Here is a 21,734-nt window from a genome sequence, read left to right as displayed (position 1 = left end):
TTGTGTTAAGGGAGTACTTGAGTCAAGGCCCAATATCCATCTGCAACCTGAATTCTTAACATATAGATATGAGTTTTTAGTGCTCTTCCGCTCTCATTATATATATATTTACATATGTACATGTCTATATTTAGGCCTCCATAAATGTCTTTTGCCTCCTGGTTCCTTGCTCTATTTCCCATGAGGTTTTCTTGGATGTAATCTTCAGGAGTTGACCTTTAGGTAGTTCTCTCCTAGAGCCACCAGGTGGGTTCAAAGGCCTACCTTTCCCTTAGCAGCTCAGCATCTCTATTGTGCTGCCTGGCTCCTCAGGCACTTTGCATGAGGCTTAGAAATCTAATTGTCAGTAAGGACTATTAACATTAGAGTGATAGGGAAACAAGACTCTGGCCAATTAATTTCAAAATTAGGGTTACAAATCTTAGTCAAACCCTTAGCTCAGACATTCCAAAACCATAAGGCATTAACAATGTTGAGGCAAAGTTGACTCATAATAAATAATACATGTGCCTTGTTTGTCATCATCAGAAAAGAACCCCGGCTAGTTTGTGAAACTGTTTGCCGGCTAATTGGTTGCTAATAGAAACCTGTATTGAAATCGATTACTTGAATGTACACTTTGCTTGAATTATATGTGAGTGGACTTCAGAAAGCTTGTAGAATAATTCTATAATCCTTCTATTCCAATTTTCCACAAACCTTGGAAGCCCTCTCGTATAAATGGTCTAAAGTCTTGTTTGGCGGGAAAGCATCAGAACTCTTGGCACGTCCTGATTTAGCGCTCTAATGAATTCATTTCCTCAAAGCAAGACAAATGTAAAAGTGTGTTCTTCCCTCACTACGTACCAAGCTTGCCTGGCCAATGCCGGAAAATCATTGATGGAATGAGAGTTCATCCAAGAACTGACGAGAAGACCAAAGCAGATGTGTCGTCCTGGGGTTACGACGGGGTAAGTGGGAAAGAAGGAGCGCATAACAACCAGTACAGAAATGAAGAGAATGTTCTACGGTTGATTGTGCTGATAATTGCACAGCTCTTACGTGTATTTAAATCATTGAATTATACGGTATGTGAATTATATGTCAATAAAACTTTTTTTTAAAAGCAGCTGTTCTAACAACCTGGTAGTGTGTGCACTACTAGTTCCGACGGGTTCTTTTTGAGATTTGGGCAGAACTGGAAGGCTTTTAATTACTCCCGTGCAATTCATCTGCCATTTTAAGCCAATGATTGATTCTCCTGAAGTGATTATGCAAGGGAGGCATGTAAAGTCAGTGACCCGATCTTCAAGCAGCTGGACATTTCTGGCATTGGCTGCAGCATTGAACGTGGTTAGTGGAAGAGTAGTCATTGGTCTCTGTGTCCACCCCCAGTCCCTCACTCCCAAGGTGCTGTTAGCTCCCTAAGAAAGGCAAAAGCCTTTGAAATAGATAGTATAGTTCTCTTTAAGAAGAGCTCATTAGTGGAACAGACCATAAATGTTATTATAAACATTTATAACAACATAACTTATGAAAAAAAACCAAAGTTGTGATTTGCTTCTAGGCTCTATGTCTAATTATCACTTTGACACTCATCCTTCCACCAAGATCTTTTTTCTTCTAGGACCTTATCGGGATTCTTAGGTCTAGTTGAAAAACATTTTTTTTAAGTTAGAGATATGTGAGAATATGATATTAGAATGCATTCTTAATTTTTATATAATAGTTATACATCTGTTATAGATATAATTTTTTATTAAATTTTACTGCAAATTCCATTGTTTATAAAACGGGCAGTGGATAGAAAATAACGATTCAAGGAGCATCAGCACCACATGCGCTGCCTGACTTCAGAAGAACTTTGTTGCTATTGAAACTCACCGAATAACTTCTATTTCATGTTTATAATTCCCTTGATTTTCTTTATAATCTTCACCTCATGTATTTTTAACCTTGCCAGTATTTTGTTTGATTTTGTACAGCAGATGGTAAAAAGGAGTAATGGGCTTATTTTTTTTGCTATTGTTGAGTGAGGTGGAGTGGGGGGCACACTTCCTATTAGATTCACTCACTCAGATCCACCCAGGTTTTATCTCTGGCCCTCCCAGACGCTGTCAGTCCATGATATGTCCACCTCTTAGGGTTATCTCCTACTTTTACCTTATTTTTGTCATTATTATGTTTGCATCTTATTAAATTCAGCAGCACCTCTGAAGGAGAAAGATGAGGCTGTCTGCTCCTGTAAAGACTTATAGCCCTAGAAACCCTATAATGGGTGACTATGAGTTAGAATCAACTTGATGGCCATGGGTATTAGTGCTTACTTGCTTACACCTTCATCCGTGTACTTGAAAATATTTTATCTTTTATATTTTATCTATCATTTTTAGCTGTTATCTGAATGGCTAGCTCTCTAGTTATGGGATGCCTTATATTCTAGTTTGCAACTTAAAAATATTCATATAGTTCCCTGCTCTCTTTCCATGTGTGTACAGGTATATGGTCCTGGAAGAAATTAATTTTGATTGCCTGCCAGTTACATTTTTTACTTCATTTTTTTCCTTTTCCTTTTGGCATCTCCTTTTTGAATGACTGGATAGTAATTTGGCAAATTGTATGTAAACAACTGATTACGTTATTTGACTTGTTGGAGATTGTGCTTCTCATGGGGATGCACCTGGTTATGAAGTAATATAAATACATTTAAGAATTAAATTATAGGACATGTAGAGTTTGTGAGTGTGTTTATGTGTATGTATATTTATATATATATATGTATTTTCTACTAGGCTGCTGCACAGAATAATAAAGATTCCAGCCAGAATGTCTTGCAACTGTTTAATGGATATGCTTACAGTGGTGTGGAAACTTTGGGGAAGGAGCTCTTTATGTACTTTGGGCCAAAAGCTTTACGGTAAGATAAACTTGTTCAATACATCTTATCTCTCTATGTTTAAGGAGGTGTGGAAGGCTTTTCTTACAGTTTGCTGGGTGCCACAGTTAATCACTTGGAACGATTCTATGGTGGAAAGCAGTAAGCGACAGAAGAATAAATTGTGATGTCATCATTACTTAGAGTACTGGTCAATTTATTACCTGTAAACAACAGTGATTGGCTAGTGGGGCTTCCCAACGGCAACTAATCTCTGCTTTGCTATTCTTCAAGCTCCCTGCTCTCCTATTCTCTTCTCTTGTTTCCATCAAATGTTTATTGCATCCAGCGACATCACTATTTTATTTTTGTGACAGCTCCTCATTTGACTTAAATGTATCAGTAGAGTTTTCTATTTCTCTCTCCTCTTCTTTTCTCTGGAATATGAATGGAATCTGAAAACTTTTTTATAAGAAAATTCAAAAACTTTCCATGGAAAAACATGTCTTCCATTGTTCCGCAGTCCTCGTGGAAATTCCTGGGAGGGCAAGTCTACTACTTAAGGTTAAACCGGATGTTAAAACTTACGTAATTTCCAGGGCTTGGTGAACCATCTGTTTATTTTTTTTCCAGGAAAATGGATTAGTGTATTTATCAGATCTCAGACTGACTTTTCTGAGTTTAGCCTATGCTAGGGCAGACTTTAAAGGTTAGTACTGTTTGTCAGGATCTTTTTTTTCCTTCAGTGTTTCCTTAGGATACTGAACACTTATCACTCACCTGAAACTAAGTCTTATTACTTCACCCTCTTCTTCTAACTGAAGGTGAATAGCCACAAAGAGCTAAAATGACAACATGATTGTTATTTATTGCATTTCATCCACCACGTAGTTGGGATACTTCAGGCTTTGTGTAATTGCTTTTCCTTTGAGGTGCTCGCTCCTCCTGTCAGCAGTGGCTGTCCTTGGACAACATTGTCACTTCATGGTTTTCCCGACTCTGGAATTGATGGCATCAGCATATGCCTACTGGTTCGTGCAGTAATGATGAATGGCAGGTTACATTATGACTATAGTCTGTTGATGTGACTGAAAACTCTTAGCGGTGAACAGAGTAGTACACAGTGTTGTCTAATATAAGACCATTGGAATCATTGACATGTTATTGATCCTCTGGCATTGGGTGCAGATTTATTTCTGTAGGATGAGAGGGTGGTGTGTATTAAGTGCTCTTCACCAGGCTAATAAGGAGGAATCATTTCTCAGTGCAAGGCTGTCAGTAAGTGTTCCATGAAGATTTAAACAAGGACAATCATATTCTTCAAACTAAGCTAACGAGGGCCATCGCTGGAGAGCAGATCTCGCTGTGCATGGGTGGGGGAGGGGGGTGTTGGAGTAGGGGGGGTGGAGTGTTGAGTAGTGGCATGCTCCCTTTTGTAACTCTGTCAGGTCTGTGAATCTGATCTAAACCATATAAAATCAACTGTGTCCCCTTTCACAATTTAACATACTGGTAACTTTTGAAAGTGCTCGAGCAATCTCTGCTTCTTAGGATAATGGATGGCTCTGTCAACGAAATGAGATCCAGCGTGAGCCTGCAGGGCAGGAAGCATGGGATAGAAATGTGGAGCATTCAGTTTTGACCTGTTTTCTATCCAACAGCCTGGTCTGTATTTTAGAGAACAAATATCAGGAAATACGCTTAATGATAGTGTATAGTTTCCCCTAAATGCCCAGAAATCCACAGGATTTTAATTATAAAGCATGTGCATCTCACAGGACAAGCAGTGAATCTTGCTGGGATTCATCTGATTCTGAAAGTGAAATGCAGATGCATCCTTCTGAGAGAATTTGCCATGGAGAACCCACATTTCAGAAAAGTCTGAATCAGACAGGGCCTATTTCCATTCTGAAAGGATTTAGACAAGAACTCAGACAGTGCTGTACCCACCACTACCACAGGGTCGATTCTGACTCAGAGCAAGCGGATGGGTTTTCAAGATTGCAAGTCTTCCCTGAAGCAGAAGCCTCATCTTTTTCCCTCACAGCGGCTGGTGGGTTCGAACTACAAACCTTGCAGTTAACCATCCATAACTTATTCCATCACACCATTAGGACTCCTTGTTAGTACACTAAAAATTATTTGATATACATTTACTTAGAAATACAGCTTTTGGTGTTCTATGTGTTTGATGACATTCATAAAACAAAACAAAAACGCTGAAAATGCTTTTTCTTTTTTTTTTTTAAGATGAAAAGCTACAAATATCTCCATAGCACTGAGCTATTTCCAATCTGTAATTTATATGACTCTGATTGTTGGTAATTTTTGTAACATGGGGATCAGATATAGTTTGGTGGCTTTACCTTTTGAGATGCATGATCAAATTTTTAATTTATTGGAATTAATTTCATTTAAGTAATACGAAATGTTAAACAAATGTAATGTAGAAATTATTTTTTAGTTTGTGAAATCATTTTAATGGAATCCATCATTGTTATTTTAAAAGAATTTTACGGCCTAAAGTGTTTGAATGACCAGATAGAAGAAACTGAAATGTGGTCATGACTTTAAATGATGTGGTTGTTAGTGCCCTCAAGTAGATTTGCCCCTAGTCCCCACACAGGACCCGCGGCAGAACTGGCCAGTGGGTTTCCCCGGCTGCCACCTTCGTGGATCAGCTCACTCTCTTTCTCCTGTGGAGCCATGGGAGGTGGGTGCAAACCGCCAACTTCTCTGTTGACAGCTGATGACTAGCGGTTCCCCACCAGGAATCCTTAAATTAGTTATGATAGAAGAGTCAATAGCTTTTTTTGTCTACTTGTCTTTTAGTGGCAGCATTCTTTCTGGAGATGGTTCTTCCAGCCTCAACAAGGACTTGACGTAATCTTTACATACTTTATCTCTCAGACATAGTTGATTTTGCCTCCTGACTCCTTCCTGCAAACTTCCTCATCCGGAGCTGAAGAGGCTCGGGCACTTTCTGCTGGGGGGAAGCTGGGGACATGAGGCCGGAGAACTTGTAGCTATGTCACTTGTCCTGCCAAGGCAGTATGCGGTGATAAAAACAAAACAACCTACCATTGTTCTGCAGACTTTTTGAGGTCCCCTAAGGCCCTTCACCAACGTTATAATAAAATCCATCGATTCTTATTGAATCTTCCTTGTTCACTGTTCAAGTTTCCTATGCTTGTAAGGTGATTACAGACACCATTCTTTGGGGCAGGTGCATCTTACTCCTCAAAGTGACATCTCTGATTTTTCACACTTCAAAGAGCACTTTTACAGCAGATGTACTAATGCAATACAAGTTTCCCCCACGATCCCCACATAAAACATTCCTCTGAAGACTTTCATGAGCTTAAATGGTATAAAATGAAAAGGCAATTACTGTCCATTTATTTAGGGAAAAATACTGTGTATTCCTAGACCCTCAATCACTTAGGAAGCTTCTCTTTCATTTCAACCTTTTTTCTCTGTATTTTTTTTCATTTTAGTTTGGATACTTTCTGCTCACCTATATTCAAGTTTAAATTCATTTTTTGTTATGGATATTCTGTTGATATGCTCATTGAAGAAATTCTTTATCTCGGATGTCATGTTCTGTATTTCTGTCCTGAAATTTTCCATCAGTTCATATACCTTTCTACTAGAGCCTTTCATATATTATGCATTAATATATCAAAAATTAATATAAATGATATTGTATTACTGATAATTATATTAATTTGATTTTTAAATGGTATATTTTTGCTTAGTTTTTTAAAAGAGTTTTACTGGCATATATTTCTCATATCATACAATTCAGTAATTTAGTCATATTGAAGAGAGCTCTACAATCATCTCCACAATTTTTAGAGTATTTCTTCCTTGAACTCACTGTCATCAGCTCCTTACCTCCCTCCAGCCTCCCCCACCATATACCCTGTAAGAAACTATGCATTCAGTCACTACCTCTATATTTGCATCCTTGGTCTACAGTCAGTGGAGATTCCCTGGAGATTTCATCAATGTGTGAACCCTGTGAATTGACTTTGGCCTCCCACTGTATGCTATAGTTTTCTGCAAACTGGGTGTTCATAGTTTAAGCTCTGATACCATTCCCTCTTTTGGGCTTAGATTTTATCATTTACATTCCTTGGATCACCAAGGCTGGTGTACTTCTCCCATGTGGGCCCAGTTGACACTTCACTGAAATGGCTGCTTGTTCGAAGAAAAACCTTGAAGGTCACAGACACTATTTTTTCCTCATAGCCAGGCATCATCTAGTTTCTTTGCCATACCTTGCTGTAGCACCCATATCTTCAGTGATCTCTTCATTAAGGTGAGTACACAGTAGGGTCAGTCATAAGAACAAATTGTTCTCAGATTGGGGCTAGTATTGTGTGAGCCCAAATACCCATTCATATGGTTTATATATGTCCCTGATTTATTTTAGAGACATCATTATCATTTCATAGTAAAGATCATTATCAATCATCCTCCATCCTCCTTAGGTATAAGGTAATTCTATTATTAGTGTTCATTAATTTATCCAGTGGTCTATATACAACTCTAGGATGGCTATGAACTGCAATACATGAATTGTTGGCTTGTACAGATCAAACTCTTAAGTGTTTGGACACTGCTTATACAAACATAACGGGTTGGTGATAGTGCAAAACTTTCAATAATATTCATTCACAATGGCGGAACCATACCTACCAGATTAATATATGTTGTAATAAAGCAACAAGAGCATTAAAATAGAAAGTATAGAAAGTCCCTGGCCACTACTCATTGGTCATCCTCAAGGCAAGAGGTACCATACAAAGACTTCCAGGTAGTATAATTAGCATGTGAATTTACACACCAACCACCAAAGCTCTCAAGAAAAAAAGCGGATAAAGAACCTCACTGTCATTAAGTTGATTTTGCCTCCTAGTGACCCAATGGACAGAGTAGCCCTGCCTCCTGTGGATTTCCAAGACTAACTCTTTACAGGAGTGGACAGCCTTGTCTTTCTTCCTCAGTGACTGAAGGTCTCAAACTGCTGGCTTTCCTATTAGCATCCCAATGCTAGTGATGAGGAAATTGAAGAAGTCTACTAACTTCAGTTTGAAATTGATCAAATATGCATCCAAGCTGCATGGGTAATTATCGGCAATTGAACTGTGGAAGATGGAGACAAAGAAACAACAGTTGGAAAATATGGCCTTGGGGATAGAAACAAAGCTGGAGTTGGCACAATAGAATTTTACAATCCTAATGACGTCTTCCAGTAAACACCTTCTTCCAACAACATAAACGTCAACTGTACACATGGACTTTTCCAGACGGAATACACAAAAATTAAATTAACAAAATCTGTGGGAAGAGACAGTAGGAAGTTAGTTAAAAAAAAAAACACCTATTTTTGAACAGACCATCAATTGCACTTGTGCAAGATCAGATTGAAGTTCAAGAAAATTAAAACAAATCCACAAGAGCCAAAATATGATTTTGCGTATATATCACCTGAATACAAGACTATCTCAAGGACAAATTTGATGGATTGAACAGTAGTAAGAGAAGACCTGATGACAGGTCTTCATACATGAAGAAAGCAAAAGTTCATTAAAAAGACAGGAGAGAAAGAAAAGATCAAAGTGGATGTCAGAAGAGATGCTGGAATTTGGTATTATTGATCATAGAATAGCTAAAACAAATGGAAGAAATGATGAAGTAAAAGAGTTGAACAGAAAATTTCAAAGGGCAGCTGGAGAAGACAACGTAAAGTATTATAATGAAGTTTACAAAGACCTGGAGTTAGAAAACCAAAAGTAAGAACACATTCAGCATACTTTAATCCAAAAGAACTATAGGAAAATATCAACCTTTGGGTTACAATATTAAAAGATTCTATGGATAAAATATTGAATGATATAGAACCCATAAAGATGAATACAGGGTCATTATAAAAAAAGAACAGGTGTTTTTTTTTTTGCTTATGTGTACATCTGTATATATGCCTCTCTCTCTCTCTCTCTCTCTCTCTCTCTCTCTCTCTCATCGTCCCTCCGTCCCTCCCTCCCTCCCTTCCTTCCCTCCCTCTCTTTCTTCCCTCTTTCCTTCCTACCACCGCCCCCCAAGTCTCCCCACAGTCACTTTGGTTAGTGTGAAAACCATTTCTCTCTTCATTTTGTTGGTTTTATGATGCTAGATATTCAACCATTTCAAGAGCTAGACTATGATGAAGAATTAATGATACTGATGAAAGAAGTCCAAGCTGTATTGAAGACATTAGCCAAAAACAAGACCTCAGAAATTGACAGAAAATCAGTTGAAATGCTTGCACAAGCTGATGACTCACTGAAAGGACTCACTGGAATATACCAAGAAATTTAGAAGAGAGCTACTTGGACAAATGACGGAAAGGTGTCCATATTTGTACCCATTTCAAAGAAAAGTGACCCCACAGAATGAGGAAATTATCGAACAATATCATCAATAGCACTTGCAAGTGATTTTACTGCAGATCATTCAACAATGCTTGTAGCAGTACAGTGACAGGAAGCTGCCAGAAATGCAAGCTGCATTCAGACGAGGACTTGGAATGAGCAATAGCATTCCTGACTTAGGATCTTGGCTGAAAGCAGGAAATACCATAAAAAAAATATTTACTTGTGTTTTATTGATTCTGCAAAGGCATTCGGCTGTGTGGATCATAAAAAACTATGGATAACATTGAGAAAAACGGGAATTCCACTACACTTCATTGTGCTCATGCAGAATCTATAGAGCTAAAAAGGCAGTTGTTGAAACAAAACCAGGGACTACTGAATACTTTAAAATCAGGAAAGGTGTGCATCAGGCTTGTAACCTCTCACCATATTTATTCAATCTGTGTGCTGAGCAAAAGTCTGAGAAACGACTCTGAAAAAGAATGAGGCATCAGGTTTGGAGGAAGGCTTATTCACAACCTTCTACATGCAATTGATACAACCTCGCTTGCTGAAAATAAGGACGACTTGAAGCACTTGCTAATGAATATCAAGGACTGTAACCTTAAATATGGATTACAACTCAATGTAAAGTAAACCCAAATCCTCACAACTGGAACAATAGGTAGCATCATGATGAATGGAGAAAAGATTGAAGTTCTCAATGATTTCATGTTGTTCATATCCACCATCAATGCTCATGGAAGCAACAGTAAAGAGATCAAATTACATGTTTCACTGGATAAAACAAGATCTGTTTAATATATTGTTAAGTAAGGATGTCACTTTGAGGAACAAGGTGGGTCTGCCCCAAGCCAGGGTATTTTCAGTTGCCACATATGCATGTGAATGTGGATATTGAACAAAGAAGACTATAGGAGAATAGATACATTGCATTATATTGCTGGTGAAGAATATTGAAAGTACCGTGCACTGCCAAAAGAATGAAAAATCGGTCTTGGAAAAAGTACAGTCAGGGTGCTTCTTAGGAGAAAGGATAGCAAGAACTCATCTCGCTTACTTTGGACACGCTATCAGGAAAAGCTAGTTGCTGGAACATCACCTCATGTTTGGTAAAGTAGAAGACCAAAGAAAAAGAGGAAGACCCTTCACAGACTGGATTGACAAAATGGCTGCCACATTTGGCACAAATGCAACAACATTCCCTATCTTCTGCCCATTTTTAAATTGAATTATTTGTGTTTTTCTTATTGAGATATTACAGTGTCCCGTAGTTTTTGAAACTAGCCCTTCACCCAATACATCATTGTCAAAATGTTTTCCCAATCTGTGAGTTCCCATTTTATTCTTTTTGTTAACAGTCTTGTTGACATATGAGGGGCACCCTTCTCCCCTCGAGCAAACAAACAAACAGAATTGTGCTGGGTAGAATGGAGCGTCCCTAATACTAATTTTTCCCTCTAGGTAAGCACTGAGCAACTCACTCCGATTAGTGCAACTAGTGGTGTCACCTGGGAAGGTTCTTTCTGGTCACAGTGAATTTTTTTGTAAAAGCAATTTCTCTCTAACAGAACAGTGGCTGTGAAATGTTGTTTCCTGTTTGGGAAAAATGCCACAGAAAGTGTTGTGATGTTGAACACCGCTTACAAGGACAGTGCTATAAGAAAATCTCAAGTGTACAAAGGGGTTTCTCCTTTTAAAAAAGGAGAAATGTCATTTGATGACAAACCTCATTCTGGATATCCATCAACTTCCCAAACAGAAGAAAATGTTGACTCTGTGAATTTGGAGTTTGTTCTACCAGGTCAGACCGCTAATCAAGCTTATCTATTGGAGGATCTGAAACAATTGTATAACAGTGTGTGACAAGACCTGATTTGTGGCAGATGGGGGACTGGTTTTCCCACCATGACAGTGCATCTGCTCATGCAGCCATCTCAGTGCCAATTTTGGGCAAAAAACAGCATGCTTCTCTTGCCCCACATACCTGACTCACCTGACCTCACTCCATGAGACTTCTTTTTGTTTCTGCAAATGAAGAGGAACATGAAAGGACAGCGATTTGACTACATAGAAGAGGTAAAGAAAAAAATGAGGGAGGTGTCAGCCTTCCAAATAGACAAGTTTGACAAATATTTCCAAGAATGGAATCGCAAATTTGACAAATGTATTAAGTTTAATGGAGAGTACTTTGAAAGTGATAATGTTATTTTGTAAAAATATTTAAATACATAGCTTTGGGGGGGAAATTCCTTTTTTTTTTCGGGGGGTGCCCCCTTGTATAATTCACATATCATCCAATTCAGTGGTTTAATCACATTAAAAAGTTGTGTAATCAACACCACAGTCAATTTTAGAACATTTTCTTTTTTTTCTTGCAATCATTTGATAATGTCTTTTGATGCACATCAATGTCATATATTTAGGAAGTTCCATCATTTTTTGGGTGGGGGTCTTCTCTATTTTATGTGTCTTCATTATGTTTGGTGGTATGTTTATGGCTTGTATTAGGGGCCTTCAATCTGTCCTTTTTCATTGATGCTATTTATATTTCTAGGGCTTATATTTATGTCTTTAATCCATCTTGAGTTCACTTTTGATCATGTGTTTTCCAGCACTATTTATTGAAAAGACTGTCTCTTCTCTTCTTCATTTACCATGTTTCCGTTCTTTATCATAAACCAGGTTTCTGTGGGTGCTTGGTTTTATTTCTGAGTTCTCTATTCTGATCCATTGGTCTACATATCGACCATTATACAAATACCAAGCTGGTTTGATTACCCTGCATATGAAATAGGTTTTAAAATAAGGGAGTGAGAGGTCTTTCATTTTGTTTGTTTTTGATTTTAGCACTGATTTTCTTATGCTAGATTTCTTTTCTTTCTATATAATGTTGGAAATTCATTTTTCCATTTGTTTGAAGAATAGTTATAGTTACGTTTATTGTGCCACCTAGACCTCCATAGGAACATGTGGGTGGAGTTTAATCAGGCTGCAGCTAGATTGGAGGGTGACTGAGATAAATACTTTCCATGGCCAGCAACCTTTTGCTACCTGGTGATTTGACCAGTGTGTTGCTGCTTAAGCTAGTTCTTTGCCTCAACCACGTGCTTCACTACCTGTGGGCCAAGCTAACCCATGAGGCTCCTTCAAGACCTGCTTCCCCGTGCTGCTGGTGAGGACATCTCTTGAGTTTGAAGTTGTTGGATCGATTGTGTTGCTGTGTGTACATTGTGGCACCTGCTTTGCTAAGCTCCAGAAGCTACTGACTTGTGCTGCCCCCACCCTGATGTTTATTGCCTGGAGGGAGACTCCCTTTTTCTGCTTCCTTCATCTTAGACTGGCAGCCTGCTTGAGTTGATAGACTTTGAGTATATTAACTGAAAGTGAGTTGAACTGAGCTCTCTGTACTGCTGAGTAGACTAATTCTTGCTATACAAACCTATATATATATATATATAATCGTAAGCGTCCTGGTTTTGTTTCTCCACAGGACCCTGCCTGACACAATAGTGCTAGAGTTTCTATTGGAATTATATTTATAGATTGCTTTAAGTAATATTGACATTTTTTTACAATAATAAGGCTTTCAATCCAAGAACATGGAACATTCTTCCATTTTTGTAGATCTCTTTTGGTTTTATTGTGATACTGCCCATTTCTTGTTTCTAATATTTGCTTTATTTTCTAATCTTTTCTTTATTTTCCTTTGTTAAATTTGACAGTAATTTGTCAAATTTGTTAGTCCTTTCAAATCACCAACTTCTTCTTGATTTTTCTGTATCTTTTAATTCTGTTTTTCCATGAACTTTTTGAAGCCCCCTGTGTATTTTGTAGAGAACTTTGATAATTTTCCAGAAATACTGATTAATCCAGTTTGTGTCAAAGGCAAAATGGATGGAGAGCAGTGCACATTGGGCCTAGTATCTACCCTGGCACAAGACAAAGCTGGCAGACAGGTCAGAGTTTGCAGAGTGAATGCTTTCATGTGGCTGGTTAGATTGGTTGTGGAGGGAGCCTGAGATGATCAAGAGAAGAAATCAAGATTTTACAAAAGCTTTGATAAAACAGGTTAGTTATAATGAAGAATCCTGGAATGAAAACCATACAAAATAATGTGATGCTGTGATGTGGTAGCATCAGAAGTCAAGATTAACCCAATGCCAATTCCTATGAGGAGATGGTCCGATAGGAAAATACACTTCCATTCTCCAGCAGGAGACAAATCTGACATGAGCCGTCCCTCCCTTGGCACACTCTACGCCGCTTCTCTGCTGATTTTGAGAATTCACTGCCACACAGAACACTCAGACCATACTCACAATTAGGTAATTTACTATTAGGGAAGAAGCAGGTTAAAATTCAGGATCGAAATAATCTTGTAAATAATCAGAATTACTCAAGAGATAGGCTACAGTTCATCAATCAGGACAGTTTCCAACCAAGAATTCCTATCTCCTTCTCCATCAAATCCAAATATACACAGCACTCGTGCCTCTGCCCTGCTGGGGCAAGTGTTACAGGTCCCTAGATTTGCTAGTAAGTGTCCAGAGGCATCCTACTCCACCAGGAAGTCTCCTGACCAAGGGCACTGAGTGCTCTTATTGATGGGTCCACAAGTCAGCTGCAGCTCTCTGCTGGTTCCTTGTCTCTGTCCTTTCATGCTGCCTTCTGGAATCTAAGGAGTTCTCTCCATAAGAACTCTGGGCCCAATACAAGCTCCACTCCTGATGTTTCTTAAGGCTAGGGAGGCCTCCCCCACCCCTCAAACTGTGAGGTAGCTTTTTTCAAGCTTAGCAAGATAGCAGAACTGATTAATCCTCAACTGAATGCCATCAAGTTGATTCTAGTTCATAGTGGCCCTAAAGGACAGCATAGAACTGCTTCTTAGATTTTTCTGAGGCTCTTTAAGGGAGTAGATAGCCTCAGCTTTCTTGCTTGAAATGACTGGTAGGTTTGAACCATTGTTCTTGTGTTTAACAATTGGATGCAGACCCCACTGTGCTACTGGGGCTCCACTGCCACCTTATTTACCCAGTCTTAACGAATCGTTTTGTGGGAGTTTTAAGATAATGTCCAGAAGTGCCTTATAAAAAGAGAAACAGTTGCCCTGCAAATAGCTCTTTGAATATCGGTATAATTTAGGTCTATAACCTATCTATAAAAAAATAGTATCAGTAAGAGTTTACTTTAAGATAAAAGGATGTACAATATATCAAACATTTTCATGATGCTGATACATTATTCTTAGTTTAAGATAAAAGGCACTTCATAATAAATATGCAGACTCAATCATTTATCAAAGCCCTGTTAATTTAGGTAGTTAATAAAAGGTGTTACCACTATGACTCAGGTTTGGAGGATTTCTGTTTTATGTGTATTTCTCCTCAATTAAACATATACTTTAAACCAAACAATAGGCATTCTATTGGATTCAAGGATTTTATTGGGGCTACTCTTGCATTTGAAGTGGGCCTTAACCTTTGAGATTTTTGACACGGATGTGATTTCATTATAGAGAGTGATTTAGAATCCATTTATGAGCCATGCAGCTGAGAAGATTTTAGATACGACAGCTTCTGGGCATGACAGTGTGCACCTTTCTCAGGGGTTGAACCTTCATGAGCTAAATTATGGAGTTCTTACAGGCACACAGCTTTCCTGTCAAGAACTGTGGGGCATGTAAAATGGATTTCTGATTGATAGTAGGGCACATAGAGTTTAAAACCCACATTTTTAAAGTTAAGACTGGTTAACCTTGTACAATACTATAACATGGTGCTTTGGAATTAGAAGCACAGAGCAGTAACATTTGCTGCCAAAAGGGCGATATTTATTAACTCAACAAAGCCATAAGGAGAAGGAGTTGAAAGCCAGAACACAGTTTTTCATCTTGCGAATCATTTTTGATTTTCACCCTCAGATGCCCCACAGAACCCTGGATTTGGGTGATGGTGGTTGTTACTGGACATGCTAATCCATCCCACACAAATTGAAAGGTTATGAATTTTTTATCACTGCATTCTGGCCTGAAAGTTAACCGTAAATATTTATAAATCCCTTCTTCCCAATACATATACAGTAAAGGTAAACAAAAATGAAAAGAATTGAAGACAATAGCGTTTTGACTTGTTCTCTGCCGTTTGATATACATGACTCAGAAGGGAAGAAGTTGTATTCTTTAGCCCAAGAGAGTAGGGGCTCTGAACTGTAGATGTTATTTTAGGATAGGTAAACCTTTTCCAGTCAAAGTGGCTTGAAATAAACAATTTTAATGCTAGTGGCTCTGTTGAATTTATAAAAAACATAAACTATAGGCAATTTAAATTTAGCCTTAATCTCATCCCAAGCCTTTGAATCTGAAGACAGCTAAGAGATACTAGACTGTTCTGTGAGTAAAAGGTACTTTATCTGACAAGACAGAAGAGAAGAAATATGCTTTCTTGTGCTTATTGTTGGAGCCTTGTTATTACTCTACGAGTTACTTTTTCATGGGTTGGAAAACTGTCACATCATCTTGCTTCATAAGCCTATAGAATCTATAAGAAAAGATATATAATAATATTAACTATTATTTTTCTGTTTAAAGGTGCGCTCCTCATTAATGTTTGCTTAAAATAATTTTCTTTAAAAAAAATATCTATGTAAAGAGCAAAATTTTGATCCTAAATATCCACTGTCAATGTCACAATAAAGCCAAACTTAACCACCCTAAATGGATTTGATTTTCTTTCAGAATTCATTTTGGAATGAAAGGCTCTGTCATGGTTAATCCACGTGGGTCCAGAAATACAAAAGGTCTTTCTCCTGTTTTTGAAGTGCAGCTCACCAAAGATTTGATTTGTTTCTTTGATTCATCTGTAGAACTCAGGTAACAATAAAATAATATAAAATTCCTTCCACAGCAAAACTCTGAACAGTAGGTAGAATCTCCCAGCTTGGTTTGGTTTGCCACACATGTTAAAAACTAAATAAAAAAGGTGGCTTACAGTCATACAACCGCAATTAATAAAACCTCAGATAATCTCATGTGTTCGGGTCTTCTTTAGCCTGCAGAATTCTATGCTCTGATTAACCTAAATGACGCTTTGTGAAAGAGTTAGGATTTATATGTTTTCTATTCCTTTCTACAGAAACTCAATGGAGAGCCAACAGAGAATAAGAATGATGGAGGGATTAGATGTATGTTCACCTAAATTTAGTTTTTCCAGAGCACAAAGTCAAGTTAAAAAGCAACAAGGTCGGATGCTATGTGATGTGTTACTGGATCAGAGAGTGTTGCCTGGGGTGGGAAACATCATCAAGAACGAAGCTCTCTTTGACACTGGTCTTCACCCAGCTGTGAAAGTATGTTCCACGGGTTTTAAACAGGGTTTGCTTTTTTTTTTTTTAAGTAGAGGGAGGGGAACAACGTGGAGCTTTTACATCTGTTTGATAGTAATAACATATTCTTCCCAAAGAAACTTCAAGTCTTGACTGATGTCAACATCTCAATAATGCCAATTTTAAAGTCCCTACTTCATATTGCAATGTGCATCCCTCCTCCACTTCGCACTCCCAATCTTCTCCACGCTGCGTTGCCTTTTATTTCTTTTCTAACACTTACCACCATCAAACATAGCACAGTAATCATTATTATTCTTCATGGAAACCTTTCTTGTCCTAGAGTGCAATCTTTCAAACTGTTTTGTTCACTGATGTATCCCAAGCATGTAGAGCACCGTGCCTGGCACATGGTAGGCATGAAATAGGTATTTGTTGAACATATAAATGAGCTGAGCTCACATGTTCTTTTCCTATTTGGCATATTGAATATGCCCGAACACGCATGTTTTCCTTGTTACAGCTCTTAATGGCATTACAAAGTGCAATTTCGGTGGACTGATAAGACTAGAAGCCAGGTAACAGGGAATGTGAAATAAATGATCAGCGAGGACAGAAACAGAATTGCGTGCACTTGTACAAACAGCTTGGAGTAGAGTGAAAGGAGAATAATGGACAGCTAGAGGGTGATGTCAGGACAAGGAATGGATTTTTGTTTTTGTTTTAGCTTCTTGTTTTTCAACTGAAGGAGCTTCAACTTATTTATATTTTGTGAAGGGAAAGTACATTGATAGAGAGGAAGGGCTTGAAGCTGTAGAAAAGAAAGTAATGATTAATAGGACAAAACATGTTGAGTAGACCAAGTGTTTAGAAGCCAAGAGAGAGTAGGCATATATTTTAGTTTAAAATAAAAAAACACAAGATTTTATCTAGATCTGAATAGCCTCTACTAACTAAATTTGTCCCACCCATCAATCTAATGTCACCTTCTTTATTTTATATGGCTACTTCTTTGAGGTTGTTGTTAACGCGGAAAAAGAAAGAAGCCACAAACAAACAACAACAAAACAAAAATCTATTGCCGTCAAGTCAAATCTTGACTCATGCTGACCTTAGTGCCGTGACTTAGACTTTGACTCGTGGATACCTCGGGGATAAGAGATCGAAATGGTGCCAGGCTCATATCAATAGGAAGACATTTCCTTGGTAGTCTTCCTAAAATCTAAGTCAATAGAAATTAATATTTAAATAAACCAGTTAATGCTAGTTCTAGATAAAACCAAAACAGACTCACCGCCATGGGCTGTTTCTGACCCTCAATGACCGCTATGGGACATAGACTACTGCCGCTCCTTATTGGAGTAGAAGGCCTCATTGTTCTCTCTCAGAACAGTTGGCGGTTTTGAACTGCTGACCTTGGGGTTAGTAGCCCAACACATAACCCACCTCATTACTAGTGCTCCTTGCTTTTTAGTTCTGCTTTTTACATTTGAGCGTTATAGTCAAATTTCTATAATATGGCAATAATGAAGCAATTTTTACAGAATTCACTTGATCCACTTTGGGAAATGCTTTTAAAAATAGGAGAGTCTCCTTATGTTAGATAAGCTGACTTTACCTTTTATCTGTTTTTCTATCGATCTAGACCTTCCTTTAGCAAAATCTTGTGTAGTCATCGTGCTCTGTTGTCCTTGTGTGCCATGGAATCAGTGCGGCCCACAGCGACCCTACGTACGAGAGAATGAAACACTGCTCGCTCCTCTGCCATTCTCACCATGGCTCTTATGTTCGAACCGCCCAGAGTGCGTGGGCCGTATAAAAAGAATATTTCTCAAAGTTAGCTACTATTGCTTAAAACACACACATTCTGAAAAGTACAGTTTAAGATTCCACAGTATGACTTAATGTACCATATAAGACACAGTACGAAATAAATGTGTTTTAGAGGTATATGGCTTAGGCTTATATTTAATTTCAATATATGACAGTAAATAACTGAGGTATGTATATAATGCTTTTTGACTGGTTAGATTGATTAGATGATTCTGGATCTTATTTAAAAAGACAAATCAAGCTCACTACCATAGACTCAATGCTGACTCATAGCGACCATGAAGGACAGGGTAGAACAGCCCTGGGGAGCTTGCAAGACTAACTCTTAGCAGGAGTAGAAAGCCCTGTCATTCTCCCGCCAAGCAGCGGGTGGTTTTGAACTACAGACCTTACGGATTGCAGCCTTAGACCTAACCACTTTTATAATCACTGATACATTATCTTCTACTATATATCACGATGGATGTATACAAGAAGCCTCTAAAACATTCATGAAAAAAGTTCATTATTTTCCACTTTTTCCCATGAACCTTTTGAAGCCCTTTTATTATCATATACAATGTGAATACAACAGGCAGAATGTCATGGAATTGCTGTTGAAAGCATGTGTGTTGAATGATAATTAATTCTCTATCAATGATAACTATCATTGAGATTTATGCCATGTTTAGGTCACCCCCTCCTATCACCCTCCCCCCCAAAAAACCTTCAATAATGCCTGTTCTTCCATGTGTTAACAAAGACTTTGATATTAATGAATGTATATAAATTCATATATTTAAAAAACTTGACTGTGACCTTTTTGGCCATTTACTCTATCTCTATTCCTTTCCTTTTTGTTTTGTTTTCTTCTTTTTTTACTGAAATTAGAGTTTTCAAGATGGCTGAAAGAAAATGGTGAAAATTTGTAGGTGCCTTATACAGAATAGATATTCAGTTAATATTTGAATTAACTAAAATTATTAATAATTTGTTTCTGTAGTACTACTATTACAACAATTTTTAATTACACTACATAGAAATATGGGAGATAGAATTCTAGGAGGTGTAAAGATATTTTTAAATCTATTTACAATTGCTAACATAACTGGCAACTGTTTGTTTTGTTTTGCTTTGGTTGCTTTTGTTTGCTTGTCTATTTGTTTTGTTTTTAGTAATGAACAGTTCATGAAAATCTCTTCATTTTCCTACTTTAAGGTCAGTTAACAGATGAACAGATCGTTCACCTTGTGAAAATGATACGTGATTTCAGCATTCTGTTTTACAGGGTAAGCCCCAAGTTCTTCATCTATGTAATCTGTCAATGATATCCCTTTTATGGCACCAAAAATGTCAGCGCTCTATATAGCCACCTAGTGGTAAAAGTCGGGAGGTACAATGAAAGAGAATGGCAGGGGCATAATTAACACCTTCAAATTCTTTACATTGTCGGTCAGTTTCAATTAGTCTAACGATAATTTTTAAAATTATCTTCACTTGAATTAGGGAGAAATTTTATTGGTATCTTACTTAGATTCTTGTTCTACAGAAAGCCTATTGAGATAGGACCTATGATTTGGGGTAAATACGAAGATAAGCCCAATGTAAGTATAAGCACAGGCCTGATCACTTTCTATGTGCTTTCTGTTACTTACATCAGTTTACTGAGGTTTAGTTTCTTCATCTCTAAAGTCAGATAGCAATATTTCTCTAGATGTGAATCAAGTAAGTGCATGCTAAAATGTGGATTTTGAATTTTGTTTCAATGCATATAGGGGTGGTGGTGATGGTGTCACTGTGGGGTGCCATCTAGTCCTTTCCAAATCACAGTGACCCAAAGTGCAGCAGGGTGGGACACTGCCTGCTCATGCTCGTGCCTCACACTCGTTCACAGAGTGGAGCCTCTGGTCGCAGCCACTCTGTCAATGCATCTTGTCAAGTACTTTCCTCTTTGTCACTGTCGCTCAAGCGTGATGTACACGACAAAGTCTTCCCATACTTGCTTCTAAGGAGCCGCCTGGAGGTACTTCTGGGACAGGTCTGTTTGTTCTTCTGGCAGTCTATGGCACCTTCAAGATGCTTTGTCGGCACCATAATTCAAATTCACGGGTTCTTCTTTGGTCTTCCCTATACCACGTGCATAGGAGGTGAATGAAAATACCTTAGTCTTCAAGTAATATTCTTGCATTTTTGATGTCTTAACTGTTGTTTCCATTGATTCTGGACTCAAACAATATGAAATCCTTCACAATTTCGATGTTTTTCCATTTAGCATGATGTTATCTATTGGTCCATTTATGATGATTTTTATTTTCTTTACATTATGTTGTAATCCAACTTGCAGGCTCTTCTTCGGAAAGTGTTTTAGTCCTCCTCACTTTCAGCACCAAGGTTGGGTCATCTGCATATTCAAGGTTGTGAGGCCTTCCTCCAACCTGGTGCTGTGTTGTTCTTCATAGAATCCAGCTTCTCTGGTTATTTGCCCAGCATATAGATGAATTAATATGGTGGGAGGATACACCTTTCTTGACTCTAATCTTTGTGGTATTCCCTTTTTCTGTTTGCACACTGCCTTGATCCGTGTACAGGTTCCACAAGAGCTCAATTTGGTGTTCTGGAAACCCTTTTCCTTTCCCTTTGTTCCACAGTTTGTTCAGATCCACACAATGGAATGCCTTTGCTTTGTCAATAAAACACAAGTAAACATGTTTCTGGTATACTTTGCTTTCAGACAAGATCTATCTGACATCAGCAATGATATCCTATGCTCCATGTCCCCTTCTGAATCCAGCCTGAATTTCAAAATACTGCCAAACCAAAGTCGGATGATCTTCCGCAGAATTTTACTGGCATGTGATATCAGTGATATGGTTCTATGATGAGCATTGTGTTGGGTCGCCTGTCTATGGCGTGGGTACACATATGGATTTCACCCTGTTGGTTGACCAAGTAGCTTTCTTCAAAATTCCCTGGCATACATGAGTGAGTGCTTCATCAGCTTGTCGAAACCTTTCAATTGGTATCCCATCAGTTCCTGGAGCCTCTTTTAATCTAACTTCTTCATTACAGCTTAAGCATCAGCCTTCAATGTCATTTGTTCTTGATCATATGCTACTTCTTGAAATGGTCCAGTTCTTGTTGGCATAGTGACTATATTCTTTCCACCTCCTTTCCATACTTCCTGCATAGTTCAATATATTGTCTATAGAATATTTGAATATTACAACCTGTGGCTTACATTTTCACTTCAGTTCTTTCAGCTTTAGATATAATAAGCATGTTCTGCCCTTTTGGTTTTCTTACTGTAGGTTTTTGCACATTTT

The 21,734-nt window shown here is 38.1% G+C and overlaps 1 protein-coding gene across 1 annotated transcript in view; it reads left to right on the top strand.

Annotated features, from left to right (window-relative positions):
- The first annotated feature begins 884 nt into the window (after positions 1-884).
- NEIL3 (nei like DNA glycosylase 3) overlaps positions 885-21,734 on the top strand; it is a 41,043-nt gene continuing 20,193 nt past the window's right edge. The window contains exons 1-5 of the mRNA XM_045286572.1: positions 885-1,067; positions 2,772-2,896; positions 16,013-16,147; positions 16,410-16,627; positions 19,630-19,700. Of these exons, the coding sequence (XP_045142507.1) occupies positions 885-1,067; positions 2,772-2,896; positions 16,013-16,147; positions 16,410-16,627; positions 19,630-19,700 (732 nt within the window). The remainder of the gene's footprint in view (positions 1,068-2,771; positions 2,897-16,012; positions 16,148-16,409; positions 16,628-19,629; positions 19,701-21,734) is intronic.

This window comes from Echinops telfairi, unplaced genomic scaffold (genome assembly GCF_000313985.2).
Source record: "Echinops telfairi isolate 266 unplaced genomic scaffold, ASM31398v2 ScPeMD7_9;HRSCAF=40, whole genome shotgun sequence".
NCBI lineage: Eukaryota > Metazoa > Chordata > Mammalia > Afrosoricida > Tenrecidae > Echinops > Echinops telfairi.
Note: the sequence above shows the minus strand (reverse complement) of the source record. Positions and strands in the feature narration are given on the sequence as shown.